General features: G+C 30.5%; 1 protein-coding gene and 1 long non-coding RNA gene across 2 annotated transcripts; both read right to left on the reverse strand.

The window, feature by feature from the left end:
- Nucleotides 1-871: 871 nt before the first annotated feature.
- On the reverse strand, nt 872-1,265 carry LOC121125988 (uncharacterized). Its single transcript, XR_011782178.1, has 2 exons — nt 1,213-1,265; nt 872-1,147 (listed from the first exon to the last, which is right to left on the reverse strand). It is a non-coding gene; the product is annotated as an uncharacterized lncRNA (long non-coding RNA).
- A 5,593-nt stretch (nt 1,266-6,858) lies between these two features.
- Nucleotides 6,859-9,056, reverse strand: LOC121126363 (uncharacterized). Its single transcript, XM_071891675.1, has one exon. It carries the CDS (start codon nt 8,688-8,690, stop codon nt 7,533-7,535), a length of 1,158 nt encoding a protein of 385 aa, XP_071747776.1. The 5' UTR covers nt 8,691-9,056; the 3' UTR covers nt 6,859-7,532.
- Between the last annotated feature and the right edge of the window lie 10,288 nt (nt 9,057-19,344).

Genomic DNA, 19,344 nt, shown 5'->3' on the forward strand with positions numbered 1-19,344 from the left:
ATACAATATTTTTGTAACGATCAATTTATTTCTAATTAAAATATTTAACTATTATGATGTAAATTTATTCTTTTAATTATAGTTTCAGATAAATAGGAATTTTCAAAACAGTGGGAACATACACTTTGAGCTTTGGACAAACCATACCAAAATTGAAGTGAAAAAGGAAAAATACCTTTTAAAAATAAATATATATAAATTATAGAAAAATATTTTTGTAATATTTTCCTACAACAATCGTATGAATAAATATATTTCAGAAGGTAAGAAAAGTTGTATTTGTGGTTGTCTAATTATGATGCGTCTTATAATGCAACTTCAAGTCTCCTATTCGTGTGAAAGAACTAAAGCAGGAACCACATTGGAATTTTTTTACCGTCTCATGTACATTTTCAATATGAATCTTCAAGTGTGCTTTTTGTGTAAAAGAACTAGAGCAGTAACTACATATGAATTTTTTTATCTTTTCATGAACACCCTCAATATGCCTCTTTAAGTTTCCAGGGAATGTAAAAGAACTAGAGCAGTCACTACATTTGAATTTTTTAATTTTATCATGAACACCTTCAATATGTGCCTTCAAGTTTCCAGATAATGTAAAAGAACTAGGGCAGTAAATACATTTGAATTTTTTTATCTTCTTATGAACACCTTCAATATGAACCTTCAAGTTTCCAGATCGTGTAAAAGAACTGGAACAAAAACTACATTTGAATTTTTTAATCTTCTCATGAACACCTTCAATATGAGTTTTCAAGTGTCCAGAGCGCGTAAAAGAACTAGAGCAATAACCACATGTGAATGTTTTAATCTTCTTATGAACACCTTTAAGGTCCATCTTTAATTTGTCAAAGCGAGTAGAAGTACTATATCACATTTGAATCTTTTAATAACATTTTTCTAAACAGTAAGAACAAGGAACACAAAACTGGACTTCAAAAAGAGTAAGGTTCAATCATGGACTGAGAGTAGTTACGAAAATTGTTAGGATTTTGTCACGTTAAAACATGAGTAAGTTACAAAAAAATCAGAAATAATGGAATGAAGGACTTGAATTAGGTTTTTGCGATATATATTGAGTGTAGAATTTGTTCGAAACCAAAATGACTTCTATTTGTTGGATAACCACTGTGTTATGTCACTTTTTCTAAGTAAAAAAATTAGGTATGTTAAAGTATTCAAAAAATAATAGATTTGAAGGAGATAATTTACCTTTACTTGATGTAGATTTTTCTCTTTATTTCAGTGATGCCAGTATTTTAAATTGTTATGTATTGTCTTTTATTTAGTTTTAAATCATGACGTAGGGATTTGTTTTAAATAGATAGGTAGGTACCTTGTGTTTTACGAGTTTGTATATTTTAATACTCAAATGTATGTACGTCCTTTTAAATGTAATCCCTTACAGAATATATGTTTTAGTGTATGATAGTACCCCCAATCCAAAGGTGTTCTTATTAACTTTACTCCGGTCCGTTGCTTCCGTCTGTAAGTGGTGTTCGCGGAACATTACATAAATATTTATTAGATGGAAACGGAGTAATTTTTAGTGTTTTCGATTCGGAATTCCGACCTACCTTCTCATCGTTTTCGTTCAATCACAATGTCATTGTTTGTTTATTCGGTAACTCTGGATATGACGTATATGTTATGTTCATTTTATGTCTTGACGTTATGATAAGAGAAGAAAAGAAGAAGGATCAAAGTCTGTAATTTTTTTTTATATATTTTATGTATGCGATGCAAAGAGAACAATTTGTTGTCAAATAATATAATTATTAAATATTTTATGCTTTTTTGATGTTATAAATATTAATTAATTTGAATTAATATAAAATTTCCTACATATTATAATTGTTAATTAATTTGAATTAACATAATATTTCATACATATTATAATTATTCATTATTAAAATATCGTTTATTATATTACTAAATATTATGTATTAACATTTTACATTAGTTTCATTTATAATAATCTTAATAACACATTTGGAATGTAAATAGTATAAAAGTTAAAACATATAAAACTGGATTTTATTAAATTATAAACATCAATTCTTGAAGTAATAAATCTACAATTAATTGATGCATTTCATAGTCTGATACATTATCATTTATCATACAATTCACTTGCTGCCCAATAACCGACTGTGGTATAAATTGATGTTTCTTCATCCCAGCCTCCTATTTTAAAGTTGTATAGTTCTTTTTTATTATTTACATTCCAAATGTGTGTAGCACGGCTACCTAAGCCTCTATCATTTAATATTGAAATCAAATCTACTTACATTGAATCACTTAGATCGAGTAGTTCAGACATAGCTGTATTTTGAGATATGTTTTTCAATTTTGCCTCAATTTTTTTTTTTTGGTTCTTTAAATGAAGTTTTATAATCTTTTTCTAGATTTATTTTTATTATTTCTATTTGTACTTCATTATGACATTTTTTAAATTTCTTTCTATTTTTACGGCCTCACTTTATTGCTTTTGTTATTAACTTTTTTATTTCTTTTTCCATCATTATTGTCAATCTCTGTGGAATATCATTTTTTGATGCTCGAACTCTACAAGCTTTATAGTGCATTTATAGTTGCACTGGAAGCTTTTTCCTTTAGAGCACCGAACTTTGCAATGATTCCTTCAGCATCCATGTTGTGACTTCCGACGGAAGACAAATCTACTTTTCTAATTTCATCAATATCGATATCCAAATGTTTTTTTTATATATTGTCTTTTTAAGATAATGTTGATTGCTACGAGTCAATCGAAAATAAATATTTAAATTGATCATCTTTTTATGTTTCATCAAAGCCTCATAGGTATCATGCCATTATCAATATTTAGTTTTTCTCCAAAGAAGTCATATTTAGTTTTAACTAAGTCCTTAATACTATCCCTGACAATTTTGGAGAATCGCTAAATTATTTCTTTGACTAACTTTATCCCATCGACATGATTTATTTCATTTTTACTAGAGGAGTACAATTTTTTCATTCATGGACATCCATGAAAAAGCTTTCCAATTAATCATATTACATACAGTTGCTTAATAACTACGGAATTATGGAAGTCCTTGGAAATATATTTTCTTAAATTCGAACAAACTGAACTTGTATTGAATAAAGTTTCGAATTTATCATAGTGTTCTCGCTATGTGAAATATTAGTGGTAAACGATCTTCTCTATATCTAGATATTAGGGCTAAGGGGATTTAATTTAATTTGAGGAACGCAACAAATCTCCTGGGATCTCCCTTTGCCACTTTATAACGTAATTTATATTTGATAAATTAACATTGAAGATATACAATCATTTTTTTATCCGAAGTGTGCCAATGGATTTGTTAGAAATAGGAATAGTCTGAATAGACATTAATTTAACACAAAATAAATAATACTACATAAAAAAAAAATTTCAAGAAGGTGATTAATAAAGTAAGTGTCTATAAATGTACAATACATAATTACAATTTATAATTTTATCGTAATATTATATATAAGATAAAAATATAATATTAAGTACTTACTGAATTTGAAAATAAGATGTTCAGTAATTGTATTTGTCAGACAGTCCGACACCGTATTATAATTTATTAATTTTTCCAATTTAAACCCCTCGTTGCAGTAGCGTAAGATAAAAAATGAGGAATTTAAAACCTTTGTTCTTGTAAAACTAATGAGTGTACTTAATTATTACTGGGCAATATGGAAGTACTTACTCTTCACCAGAAACCCACGATCCCCTGTCACGACCAAGGACTTCTCAGCACGAACTCCTAGAAAATCCATACTTAGGAGTGTCTGGAGAGATGAATGACTTTCCTTCTTTGTTTTACTCATTCGACCTGATGTGTCTCTTCGAGGAAGATGCTACGATGGATCCATGTTCAATTCACTATTAAAATTTATATTATTATTTTCTTATAATATTACATATTTCTTGCTGCTTGTTTCCGGAAGTTGCCTCATGGATAAAATAATCTAGATGGTGTTCACGAGAACTTTTTTTTGCTTTTCAAGGTACTTTCCAAATCCACTTCCAACGTCATTCTTTGGATCGTAAGGACCATGACTTTTCATAAAATCAACCCAAGAATCGATTGAATCCACAGAATTATTAACATTTTGAGAGGATTCTTCACCGGCAAATAATATACGAAGTCTCATAGCAGAGCTCTTACTAAACAGTTGTGTAGCTAAATTGACGCAGCATCTTTCATTATTCACACACAATTGAAATTTTTAAAGGACAAATTATAATTCATTCGTAACTCATTATTGTCAATTTGTAGAATTATTTTCTGGTTTTATGATTATACCATCTCGTAGTTTGAAACCATCGTCGATGATCTGACTTCTTAATAGCTTGATTAAATGAGGAACATTTGCAAAAACGTGAATTGAACGAATTGAATCCGCTGGGTTTACGAATGATGTTTGATCAAGGGTTGCCTCCAACTGTTTCCGCAATCTTTGATTTTTCGTTCCCATGTCAGAAACCATTGCGTACAAATAGTCACTTCTTTTGGTAATTACATTTCATCCAAACCCAGGACACCATATTCATAGTTTGGCTCCTTACTGACTTCAACTTGCTTTTCAATCACTTTTAAGGAATCCCTGTTTACTCTAAGAGGTGTTTCAAAATATTTAATCCACTTTTGAGGGTTGCCACACTTGGTAAAGAAATAAGTTCTTGTCCTTTATGTACGTATAAGTCCTGCTTGAGAAGTTATTTAAAGCAAGGTCATTAATAATGTTTTCCTTTTCCCATCGTGTCTTAGATTTGTCCTTAGCTATGAGGATTGAGCATGTTTGTTTGAGAAGGTGTGAAGCACTTACAGAATTCTTTTCTCATGAGTTGTTTATTACTCTTCTTTGACTTGAATCTTACATTTGCCTTCTTATACAAATTGAGGGATTCTGTAAGAGATTGCACCTGGTTCTGGAACAATTTGATTTTGTTTTTCAGCAACTTTGTCTGAAAATCTTTGATGGTCTGGGATCCGGTATGTGTCATTTCAGGTTTCACTTGAACACTCTTGGCTTTGTCGAATAAGAAATCTTCTTTGGATTTAGTTTCAACTTCTCTCATGATTTGATAAAGTATTTCTCTCCTCTGTTTCTTAGGAAATCTTTCATCCTCACGAGGATTAGGATCTCCATTATTCACCACAGAGTTGAACAGTTTCTAACTTGGAATGATATGCTTCTTTAGTCTTTTCACAGCGGTCTTTCCCAACAATTCCTTCTCCAAATCTTCAAGTCATAATTTTCATCAGTAAATGACGGGAACAGATTTTGTGCAGTAGTTTACTGCTATTGAAACGGCTTAACCGTTTCGTTGACGTAACTGATTTTTACACGAAAAAACGAACGGCACATCATTATTATATTATTATTGTTATAGGTACAATTATAATATTAAATACAATAATTTTTGGATTTAGACACAATACATTTAGGATATATTTCACAGTTTTTTCACTTTTCTATTTTCTCAAGGATCCCCATGTCACATGCGTATTTAATTGGATATTAGCAGAAGGACCATAGCTTCTAACTACGAAACTAGACGTATTTAATTCAATCAATTTAAAGATCATTATAAAACTACGCATATAGCACTTATTAGTTGTAAGCAAGGTCCTTTGTATGTTTCAGTCTTTCTCTGTCTTTATTGATGGTGAAGAGAGCTAAATTTGCAAATTTGAACTTGTTGGTATACGAGACATTAGAAGGAATTTCAATTCTCAATTTTCGTAATTATCTCTTTTGGTTCCTTATTATAGTCTTTCTACTTTTCAAAAAAGCTATAACATTATGAATTGTATCAACAATCTTAAATTAATTCGACCTGCTAATATACACAAGCTTTGACACTGGAAGCTTCTTATGATTTTGATAAGGATAAAAAGTATGCTCTTGCTCTAAAAACAACCTTAATTGTATATCTGACAATTTTTTTAGTTGTTTGGAGAAGTGAAACGCGTCTATTTGTTCATTTAATAATTCCAATTATTTACTGCGACTTGCTTCAGAAGATATCCAATTCGTACTTCTTTTTCGTTCAGGATTTGTTATCCCATGGGTTGTCTTCAAAGTTCTTATTCAAAAATGAATTTTTGTAGGTGTCTAATCATTTCGACATATATATTTAACAAAGAATCTACAAAGAAATTCGGAGTGTCGGTTCCACTCCAGCAGCTTACTATACAACATTAATCAGAGTAGGGAAAACGTCCTTATATGTACTGTAGTCCACGTCATCTCCAAGTCCTTGAATATTTACATCAATTCCTCAGATAATATTCAAGCTCATTTCAAGTCAACTACTATAATATAAGGTCTATAGTATTAACGCTATTCCTGAGTCTGCAGTATACTAGCTTTGGAGTCAAAGTCAAGTCTCGAGTCTTTAATTATAAGATAGTCTTCAAAATATAGACTCAAGTCCAATTCGAGTCTAAGTTCCCATCTCTGGCAATAATTGATCATCGAATCTTAAATTATACATTTATTATTATAATAACAATTATTAAATCGTAAATGTATAGTTGAAAACTCCTCCGTTCTTTGTTCTTGATATTCTAAAATGGAAAAATCAAGAACAATATAAATTCTTTTTTTCTCTACAGCGATTTTAGAGTGAGAGGCGTGCTCCTTATTAGATCACAGGCTTAGGAAACAAAATTGTACCAGTACTGGCTATATCAGTGGATATAATTTTATGAAATTATACCACTTGATCGATAAAAGTCTAAAGTTTACCGAATCTTGCCTGTAGTTGACTGAAAATGTCCGGAAGTTGGCAAAAAAATAATCTTTTTTAAACACAAATGAATTTTGAATGTATTAGAGCTATTCAAAAAGAAACTTTTATTAGAAAGAGTTGTAGAAAAAGTCCATAGGTGTTCATACAAGGTTTGGATCAAAAATTTAATTTCCTTATAGCTAGAAGAACTGAAAACTCGGATTCGTAATCAAGACTTCAAACAAAATCAACAACTTTTCTCAAAAAAAACTTTAAATAACTGTTAGTACTTCAAACCCCATAATTGGACTGATTTCTACTTTAAATAACCAAAAACTGGTTATTTTACTAAAATGAAGCAATTTATTTATTTGAGGCGTTAATACGTAGAAATTCCTGATTTCTGAATTACAGAGTTATTTACAGTAATAATAAGCTGATAACTTCTATCTCAGACATAAATCCTCTTAAACCTCGAATCCCATTTAAAAATACTATACAACATTTTTGTAACGATCAACTTATTCCTAATTAAAATATAAATATTTAATTATTATGATGTAAACTTATTCTTTTAATTAGGAATTTTTAAAACAGTGGGAACATACACTTTGAGCTTTGGACAAACCAAACCAAAATTGAAGTGAAAAAGGAAAAATACATTTCAAAAATAAATATATATAAATTATAGAAAAATATTTTTGTAATATATGCATACAGCAATCGTATGAATAAATATATTTTAGAAGGTAAGAAAAGTTGTATTTGTGGTTGTCTAATTATGATGTGTCCTATAATGCAACTTCAAGTCTCCTATTCGTGTGAAAGAACTAAAGCAGGAACCACATTGGAATTTTTTTATCGTCTCATGTACATTTTCAATATGAGTCTTCAAGTGTGTTTTTTGTGTAAAAGAACTAGAGCAATAACTACATATGAATTTTTTTATCTTTTCATGAACACCCTCAATGTGTCTCTTCAAGCTTCCAGAGCATGTAAAATGACTAGAGCAATAACTACATTGGAATTTTTTTATCTTTTCATGAACACCTTCTATATGTCTCTTCAAGCTTCCAGAGCATGTATAATGACTAGAGCAATGACTACATTGGAATCTTTTAATCTTCTCATGAGCACCTTCAATATGCGTCTGCAAGTTTTGAGAGGTTGTAAAAGAACTAGAACAGTAACTACATTTGAACTTTTTAATCTTCTTATGAACGCCTTCAATATGCCTCTTTAAGTTTCCAGGGAATGTAAAAGAACTAGAGCAGTAACTACAGTTGAATTTTTTCATCTTCTCATGAACACCTTCAATATGTGTCTGCAAGTTTCCAGAGGTTGTAAAAGAACTGGAACAAAAAGTACATTTGAATTTTTTAATCTTCTCATGAACACCTTCAATATGAATCTTCAAGCTTCCAGATTGTGTAAAACAACTAGAGCAGTAACTACATGTGAATTTTTTAATCTTCTTATGAACACCTTCAATATGTGTCTGCAAGTATCCAGATTGTGTAAAAGAACTGGAACAGAAGCTACATTGGAATTTTTTAATCTTCTCATGAACACCTTCAATATGGATCTTCAAGCTTCCAGATTGTGTAAAAGAACTAGAGCAGTAACTACATTTGAATTTTTTAATCTTCTCATGAACACCTTCAATATGCGTCTGCAAGTGTCCAGATTGTGTAAAAGAACTGGAACAAAAAGTACATTTGAATTTTTTAATCTTCTCATGAACACCTTCAATATGAATCTTCAAGCTTCCAGATTGTGTAAAAGAACTAGAGCAGTAACTACATGTGAATTTTTTAATCTTCTTATGAACACATTTAATATGCGTCTTCAAGTTTCCAGATTGTGTAAAAGAACTAAAGCAATAACTACATTTGAATTTTTTAATCTTCTCCTGAACACCTTCAATATCCATGTTTAAGTTGTCAAAGCGGGTAGAAGTACTAAATCACATTTTTAGTTTTTTAATAACACTGTTCTAATAAGTTAGAACTAGGAACACAAAACTGGACTTAAAAAAGAGTCAGGTGGGATTGGTTACGAAAATCATTAGCATTTCGTCACATTAAAACATGAGTAAGTTCAAAAAAATCAAAAATAACGGAAAGAAGGGCTTGAAAAAGGTTCCTACGATGTATATTGACTTCTGTTTGTTTGATAACCACCGACGAAAATATCATCTTTATTTTCTTCTCATAAGTCCTCAAAAAATGACGTCACTTGTTCTTTTGAATTTTATATTTATACAGGTAAATGCCACATCCTATAGTCAACCCCATCTGTTTACGTTTATTTTGCTGTTTATATTCTAACGCAACCTTTTATTAAATTAAAGAGGTTATAAATTAATAAGTATATTATTTTTTAAATAAATATATATATATAGCTGGTAATAACAATTTTAAAAATATAAAATACGAACACACTTCCTTATAGTATGAGTTATGAACTAACTATTAAGGAGTTCCATAAAACGACAAAATGACCGAGTGAGGAACAGAGAGAGTTCTCATCCTCCATCCACAGCTCCTTTGAAATTCTTGAAAATTAACTATGCTTCGTCTCCTACTCTAAGAAAACTATTGTTTTATATTTATACTCGTATTATATAGGATTCTTATTTAAGGATAATAGGATTGAAAATTTATATATTTTATAAAATAACAATATGATTGAGTCAATCATTTTCATTTTAAACTTAAATTATATAACAGATTCAACTTTTGACTCATCCGATTCAATATCTAAGCGAACTCTAAGTGATCGGTCTAATTTGGGAATAAATGAATGAAGTTTTTGTGTACCATAAATAGGTTTTAGAAAACCAAACCTTTCTTTTAGTATAGTCTTTTTCTTTTTCATAATCTTCTTCTCTACAAAAATATATCTTCATATTTTTCATATTGTCCTGTGCATATTCGAATAAATCATTCGGCTTTGTAATTTGATTATTATAAGGACGTTAGAGGCTCACTTTCGTAGCTTCTCTTTTAATAGTGCCTCCTACACCATCTGAAGGTCCCTTGCCATGACTTGTGGCAAAGAAATGCCACTCAGTAGACAATTGAAAGTCCTCTTGGTGGAGCATGAGGTTCAAAAAGGCTTTACAGTTTTTATATTGCCCTGCACACCCGTCGGAGAAGTAATATATATTTTTAATATGACACAATTTTTCCTTTAAATGATCTACAAGTCGTTTCAGGTATAAATGTACGGCTACAACATCATGATGGTTGTTATCGGATATAATAGTGCAAGAATGGTCACATAGCTTACCTATTATTCTTATAATAGTAAACCCAAGGGTGTATTGTTGCCTGTGCTTTATTCCAATGAAATGATTGAGCCGCATCCTGGACAATAAACTTTTATTTTATGAAAAGTCAACAATTACCACAACTTCTTCCTCCGTAATTTTTATCAATATCATAGTGTTATTTTTATTTATATTTTATAAAAATATATAAATTTTCAATCATATTATGCTAAAATAAGAATTCTATTTTATTTCCTTTATCAACAGAAAATATGTATATTATATATAATACGAGTTTAAATATAGAACAATAATACCAATATGCTATAAAAGCTGCTCTATATACTCTAAACAATGCTCTTGTCGGAAGTGATCCCTTTAAGACCCCACTCTGAATTTTAAATATGTTTGAAAATATATAATGATCCATATTCTACAAAAATTAAAACAAAATCAGGCTTGCCGCTTGGCAGGGGCGCCATTTTGAAGGCCACGCCAGAGCCCAAACTTTTATTTTTGATAAATATAAGATTATGGTTGAATATAACCTAAAGTTTGTGTTCTTGTGCATCTTTTGATGTATTTTTTTTATAAATCGAGCAACTGCAAGCGGAATTATGGGCTTCCAAAAACACTGACCCAACGCATTAGGCCCAGGTGATTCATAGAACCCTAATATTTCACACACTCTCTTATTTTATATAGAAAATACAGCAACCAAAAATCATCAAAATCAGAGATGATCATGCCGTAAATTGCAAAAAAGTGTGTACAAATGACCCATATCATACGATATATTTTAAACTCTAATTTAAAATGGTTATTACCCAGTGTATATTATATATTTATGTTAAATGAAATATTTTATTTATTAATTCATAATTTGAATTATAACCTCTAATTTACTGAAGGTTGAGTTGGAATATAAATAGTAAAATAACGAAAACAGAAGGGGTTAGCTAGAGCGGGGACCACTGAAATGAATATGGAACCATCCAGAGCCCTATAATAAGAGCTGCGACAATAGACTTGAGTACCACCTTGCGTCAACCTTAAGTAACTACAATTGAGGCCTTAAACAGCTTAAATTAATTACATTGAAAGTAGATAAAACCTAATAAAATCATTATTAAATGCCACCATTAAATTTTTTAAAGCATAATGCGTTCATTTTAGTTTAAAAAACTAATTACAATTACATAACATTAGGAGTGCGACATAAGATTAGACGACTTTTTCTATTATACATATACTCAATAAATATGACGACTAACATTTACAGAAAATATTTGCTTGCAATTATAAGTGACCAAAAATACAAATTAAGTAAAGATGTTATAGGAATAAGGAATTTTTCATTAAATATTTATTCTTATGGACTTCCAATTTTCAATTAGATTCGACAATTATTTATCTACAATATTTTTAAATTTCTGTTATAAACTTTTTGTTCTAAATTAATTATTGATTTTTTCTATCAAAGGAGCGAGCAACTGGAATTTATATTATATTCTAGTCTTAAATTTTCATTAATTTTCAGAGGAAGCTATAGAAAATGAAGCAATTGCATTTAGTAAAAAAAAATGACAACACATACCAAATCTTTCAATCTAAGATGAACTGAATAATGATTTAGCTTTAAGAATCCCAAAAAAACTTGATTTTATAAACTTATAATATCAAAAAAATCGATTTTATAAGAAAAAAGATTATACTAAAATATTAATCAATGTTTTTTTGGAAAAATATTTATTTTGATGTTTCTCTCATGAACATACTACGACTACTGAAACTATATCTAACTTTTTTACTCTCTTTTATAATTTTGGTTTGTTCTCGTAAATGTATGTACGTGTAAAAATTATTTACACGTTCGAAATTTCTTTAAATAAAATTTAGAGCCGTAAACTAATCCATTTGAAGACGCATAAGGACATCAGGCTGGTTCAATCACTTGTCGACTTTTCTTCATCAATATAGAATGGCTTGCATTCATTACAATGAGAATGACTCTGAAATGTTTTACGTAAACAATAGCCAACCAAATAAGTGAAGGAATTTACTTCAGCTAAGTCGAGAGAGTTAACAAAAATGAATTCAAGATCTTCAATCTTTTCTTCATTTTGAAATTCGTAGTATCCATTTCCTTGATTTACTCTTATCCCTCGGAAGGGAAAGAAACGTTGCATCTTTGTCTCCAGATTTACTCGAGCATTTAACAGCGCTACATGAAGGCATTCCTATCCTCATTTTGAGATTTTAGGTCGACTTATTGGAAAAATTACTTTGACTTCACAGTTAATAAGATTTGAATAAGGCCACAAATTTATTTCAGGTAACGTCAGACAGTTTGCCTGGTGTCGTAACTCTTCTTATAGGACTGTGGAACAATCAAGGTTAATAGAAATACAAGGTTAGACCGTCATCTTATCGGGCATGCTAGAATTTTCAATCTTATGTATTGTACCGATTGCTGGGCAAGATAGGCAGATTTTGACAAAACGTCTATGACGTCATTTCTTTCCTGTACGTTGGCGATGAAGCTAAATAAAGAATGAGTGTAAAGACAAGTAAGAAATAGGATATCGGTTGGAGTTGAGAGCCCTCCTCCACTCGTAATTTTTATCAACTTAGCCAAGTTAACTTGCTCCTCTTCAGATTCAGCCATCAATCTTATGCCAGTGTTAAATGTAGAGTCATTGCCAACCAAAAGAGATCTGCATGATAAACACTTCGTTTTGTAATTGAGAGAGAATGCGATGTAGCTACAAGTTTTACGAGTGACAATTTGGGTGCTTTTATAAGAAGAAATCCTGATGGCAATGTCTACCGTGATAACTTATCAAACATATCAGTTGACGTGTACACTCTTCCACATTGAATATTTCTGACTCCAAGGCCTCTTGACGTTGGTGTTCAAGTTGGGGTCTTAGACTACTAGTGGAAGCTCGAGTTGGCCTTGGTGGTGGTGATGAGAAGGAAAGGCCGTTCGGAGGCTTAAGGATGGCATTGTTTTGCTTTGGCCAAACTGAGGGGACAGCATCATTTTTCAAGCGTCTGCAAATAATAAATTAATAAATAATATATCAATTACGAGAAATTTGAGCTGCTTTAACGACTACGAAGTTGTCTTCTATACTCCCGGCCTTTCCCATGTCGCTTGTCAACGGAATGAATAATGAAGTCTTCCTGTAGGCAACGTAACCAGGAATTTTCTGTAATCGTCTAAATGGTTGTTTTGGTTTTAAGATCCGTGATGGATCTTGGTATTGCCCTTTCCCAGGATGCCTGAAGATGAAGATTAGGGGGTACATAGAAACCAGGAAATTTGTGATAACTAATGTCAGGGTTCTTAGGGGTACCGTCATACCCCTGTCTACATCCTGGGTCACAGCATTTCCATCCTATTCTTTTCCAAGAAGAAACAATTAAATAATTAAAAATCCCTATATAATTTATTGAAAAAAGAACATCGTCACACTTAAACTAACTACTTCTTCTTCTTAACAGTGAATAATTTTAATAATACGCGGCAAAACGTCCAGCCCCTTTATGGAGCCGGCGTGCGGCTCTTCTTCTGAAGAGTGCAGTCCAGAAGCTTAGAGACGTCCATAGTATAACCATAATTGATAATATTGTAGAGAAAAACGCGTGCAAGGAGGAGGGGGAAAAAAAGACATATGGTATCATTGTTTAAAATACTGATGTGATTATCATCTGCCTGCTTTATTATGATTTTTGAGGGTATAACGAATGTATTTATTAGCAAAATGTTTAATGAAGATACACTACGTATAATTGACTTCGACGTTTTTTATCCGTTACAGTAGATTTGAAAACGTCACACTCCATGAAATTGTAATTCATTATGAACCTTATTCTCAGAATAATAGCTAATGAAACGACAACGTAGAGTATTTCGGAATATATTTGAAGTTAAAAGTTTAAAAAAGAAGGCTTTAATTCAATATAATCTACACACTAAAAAAATATACCATCACACATTTATGTTAAATATAAAAAAATAAACAATTGGAATCATATAACTAATAATAACAATAAATTATAAATACAAAATATTGAAATAATAGATTGATCCAAATAATATTTTCTTGTTCTGACATCGGAATCCAGTTAGATATGTCATAACTTTATGTTGCAAAACACAAGCGAGACGTGGAGCTTAATCAAAAAGATAATCACCCCTCTTCTTCATGTGGAAGTTGCTATATACAATTGTGCAGAGGATAGATATATCTCTACCGATGAGATCTAACTAATTATTATTAATAAAGTAAATGTCAAAATCATAAAATTAGACAATAAATATACAAATAAAAAAATTTTATAAATAAATTCATCGTAAAGATTTAGAGCAAAAGCTAATTATGTAGTAATGTCCGGCGATATTACTCCCTATTAAGAGCATCAAAAAAGATTTTCCCCCGTTATTTAGGCATGCTTATATAACAACATACTATTATCATGATGGATATACACAATTGTTAATTATAATGCAACACCCAATGTAACTACCCTCGTTGTTGTGACCATTTAAACAGTTGTTTTTGCCTTTTATGAGTTTTCTGAACACCATTTCTTGGAGCCCATCAACCATAGCTAAGCCTTTAGTGATAAAAAAGTAATATTTATTGACTATGTAATATTGGAAAACCTAATTATCATACCCAAGTCTTAAAGCGAAGTAAGTAGTCTCAGACAAACTAGTTGCAAACCATCCACTACTTCGCTTTAAGCTACCCCCGTTGTTGTGACCATTTAAACAGTTGTTTTTGCCCTTTACTGAGTTGTGTATCATAATTCTTGATATGTTTAGCTAAAATAGAATCATATTTTATGGTTAGATTTAAAAAAAAATTGAATACTTACTGTGAGATAGTACAAAATTCAGAGTTCCATTTTGATATTCGTAAATACTTTTTACTGATAACTTGATCATCATTTGGTGTGGATGACTCATAACATTTTTATATGTATTTCTATATATGACATCAGTACCAACATCCTCCATTAATTTAATGATGGTTCCTCGGGAACCAATATGTTTACCCTTGTATTTCTCCATAAATTTTTTTGAACGTAGATGATTAGCAATTGATAAGATTATATTATAAGCAATAAGCATCGTTGTGAGATCAAAGTTAAAGTCTGACTTGATGTATTCATCGTCAAATTGATTTTATGGATGAATATCGATACTCTTGTTATGAGATGAGGATAATGAGTGGCGTGTTAGACAGGGGACTAAAGGCACATTTATATCGACAAATCCGACAAACCATCTGTTTCTCATCTGGTAAGTAATTCCCAAATTCCTGGGCCTCCATTTTCAGAAATCCAGACAGAAGGAATATATTTAGACGTCATTTTGGGGATTTTATTCAGTTCATGAACGTTATCATTCCCGCCTTTATTATTCAATATTCTATCGACTATCACCATCTCATATTATATTAATATTGAATAATAAAGGATAAAAAACGTCGAAGAACGTAGATAAACATTTTGCTAATTCATTGATTGATAGAAGAAGATGTATATTATTTAATCAATGATGCCATAAGTAATTCTTCTTTTCTCCTCGCACGCTTTTCTATTCTTACCAAAATTATCACCCTTAAGTATAACTTTGTATTTCTATTAACCTTGGGAACAATATCTTCTTTTGGAACGCACTTTTTTGTACTAGAGTGCAAATGGATTTATCATATCAATAAATTAAATGCAGTAAATGGAAACTTTAACAGCTCATAAGTCACTCATAATTTACCTTTTTTAATCTAATAAAAATTATTTTTTTTATTGAAAACTTAACACATAATTTTAATTGAACTTATTTGTATAATAAAACAAATATGATATTTACAATATACAAATTACATTGAAGAAAAAAAGGAGCTAATTCACTATTCACGATTTAAAGGTTTTAAAATAGAAACAAAATAAATGAGCGGATCCATACCTTTAAGTGAATCTATTTTCATTGTAGAATTGGTAGATATAAGCCTAAGGCTAATAAAAGTAGAAACATCTTCACTTGTATAATTAGACTTTTTTGTATCGACTAAAATGGATGCAATTGATGATATTGATTTTAAAAGTAGGCCAACACGATTTTTTTTTCAACTTAAAAAAACCTGTCAACAACTGGTATAGTAATTTCCAACAGCAAGTTGTCTATACCACCCAAAACGTCTTTCTACAGGGGCCAAATTAATTTTACGAAGAAAAATAAATTTCACTTTATTTTTATCCAATAAATGGGCTTGTCCTATAGAGGTTTGATAGGCGGTATGAAATGTGTCTCAGAAGATAAATCACCTCCATGTTTCTTTGAGAGTGTCTACCATTTTTTAATTCATTCTGAAAACTTAATCAAGAAATCAATTTATTACGGCTCATTTACAGAAATGGATTTTAATGAATCATCTCTGTTTTGGACATATATAGTATTAAAGTTCACATTTATGCAATATCAAAAGCCCTTAAGAATATCCATTACTTGTGCTGTTTCTTTGAAGCTTATGAATTGCTCATGTTTCGACACCTAATGGTTAAGTGCATCCTTAGTGGCCTCGTTAAAAAACCTTTCACAAAGATCAACATTACACTTTTCAATTGGTTGAGGAGCAATTAGTTTATGATTAAGTTTGTGTGCTAATTTCAATTTCTGGCCTGGCTTCATGTAGTAGATTTGGTTCACATGCCCAAATTCGGTTTGAAGAATAATATCCCCATTTTCAAAAGATGGATATGATGATTTACGTCTGCTAGTAAAGTTTTTATAATTTTTTTTGAAGAAATGCAACAAATTGAATATCATAAATATATTCTTATCCGCGATTCACATAGGAAGTAAATAATTCCGGATTATCTAATTTGATTATATAAAGCTGAGCTTGTATTGTGCCAAAGTATTGAAATGCCTAAAAATTCAGGAGAGTATCTTCGTCCTTTTGCACTTACAGAGTGAAGGTGAAGTTGTTCTTTAATAAAGCTGATAGGATTTTTCGAATTAAAGTCTTGAGGATGTACTGCTTCTTCCAATATCTCAATGGCATACTTTATGCTTGAAGCTAGTTTGTTTATTTTTAAATATGCTAAAATGTTATTGATATTAGAATAATGGCACAGACTCTTTGATGAACATATTATATGATTCACTTCGACAATAGATATAGGAAGTCGTTTTGAAAAAATATGAAAAAAATGGAGGAATTATCACTTTTAAACCAAACAAAATGTAAGGAACAAGATCTTGTAATTATAAGGCGAAAAACATGACGGAGTCTTCATTATATATTACATTAATGTCTTTGGGTAAACACGATTTTAATATCCGTGAAATTTTGTATCTCATCTTCTTGAAATAAACGTTCAATTTGAGAATTAAGACGAAGTTTATTTTTCTCAAATCTGAAAAAATAAAAATGCACTTTTAAACTACTTTGAAATGTTAATATGCCTTTACTAAAGTATAGGCTCTTTGTTATAAATATATAATGTTGTTGTCCTTTCAGGAAAAGTTTATTTTTCTCAAGTTTATTTTTTTTAATATACGGAAATACTGTTGGAACAGCATCAGATGTTAATTTATATCGTTTAAGTGGACTATATATATTTTTTACGGAGTTGAATTTGTATCCGTTCTTTTCATAGTGAATAAAAGCTGATATAGGAAAATGCTTGCTACAGATTCTTGAATATTGATTTGGCTCCTAGTTTTTTCTTCTGATGGAATTGACCCATACTTCAATAAGTATGGAAACTAATGAAGAGAGTGTTTTTCTTAAACAATTTCTTCTTCAATATGGTTTTGAATACTTTTTTTCATAGCAGATAACCAGTCCTACAGCCTGGACAACAGCAAATCATTCTTTCGAAAATAATAAACGTAAAATTTCAGTTTATTAGATTAAATTGTTTCAAAAGTCATTAAATAATTCCTGTGAATTTTTTTTTTCAGAAGAAAAACCGACTTATTTTTGTCGTGAGAGGAAAATTGGTCAATAAATGATTGGAGAAGAGTTTTTTCCTCTGACGCAGAAGATGTTACTAGACATGTCAAGAGCCATTTTCCAGCACGGCATAGCTCCTGCTTATAGCTCTCACGTGACTCAAGCTAGTTTCATGCTAATTTGGACTCATTTTGGCAAAGGGTACATGGCCTAGCAACAGTCCAGACTTGTCTCAGATAAAAAATCTATGAGCCATTGTCAAAAACAAGATCGATAAATTACCGCCTGCAACCAATGAAGAAGCTCTCGTCCAAAATATAAAATATCATAATAAATTATATTAAAGGATGATAATCAATATAATTTTTACAAACACCTATTGATAATTTTTATAATATTTCAAGAGATTGATTTCTTTAAGTTTTCTTGGATATACTTTTCTTTAAAATTTTATTCGAGTAAAGATTGTTAGTCTTGCACAACTATATAAACTACAAGAAATGGTACCAACTAACTCCCATATAAAACCCAATGTTGGGCTGTTTTTGGGTACCGCTGGGCCAAAAGTGGGGGTTGTAAGACACAGATGCAGGGTCGTGAAAAAAATATAAAAAAAAAATAGAATTATTTATTTATTTTATTTTACATTAGTCAGAATTTATAATTTTACATTTTCTATTTTATATGTATAAGGAAATAATAGAAGAAATAATAATATTTAATATGTATTAACGTTATAACTATTAATTTTCGTAAAATAAAATGGGGTGTTGAGAGGGGTCCTGAAAATTAATGTAATGATCAGCACTCGGTTTAATCTCATTTTAAGGACCGTTGGTACCCGAAATATCCCCAAAGTATAAGTATTAATGGGGTTTTGTTAGGATTTCTTACTGTTTGTTTATGTAGGGGGTGGTGGGGATAATATCTAGGGCGGAAAATATCTGGAGTGGAATGTAATGGAAACTGTTCTTCATATTTTGAACTGCAATATTTTTCGGTCGAATTTTGTACGCTCGAAGTTTTGTCCTTGGTTGTGATGGTTGGAATAGAAACGTGAGGACTTTGTCCGAAATCATTAGAAGATTGGAGCTCTCAATTGGAAGAACAGTACAATGGCTCATATAACTTCTACATATGAACAAATTACGCTTCAGATAATTTTTTAAATACTTAGAAGGACCTCAGGAAGGACCAAGAACTTATGAGGGACCAATAGGAAAGGATATCTACTATGATGTATCAAAAAGACCAATAATTGAATTCAATACCATTCAAGGAAAAGTAATTTTAATTTTTAAGGATTTACTCAAAAATTGAATTTCAGATCAGCA

This window comes from Lepeophtheirus salmonis, chromosome 11 (genome assembly GCF_016086655.4).
Source record: "Lepeophtheirus salmonis chromosome 11, UVic_Lsal_1.4, whole genome shotgun sequence".
Taxonomy (NCBI): domain Eukaryota; kingdom Metazoa; phylum Arthropoda; class Copepoda; order Siphonostomatoida; family Caligidae; genus Lepeophtheirus; species Lepeophtheirus salmonis.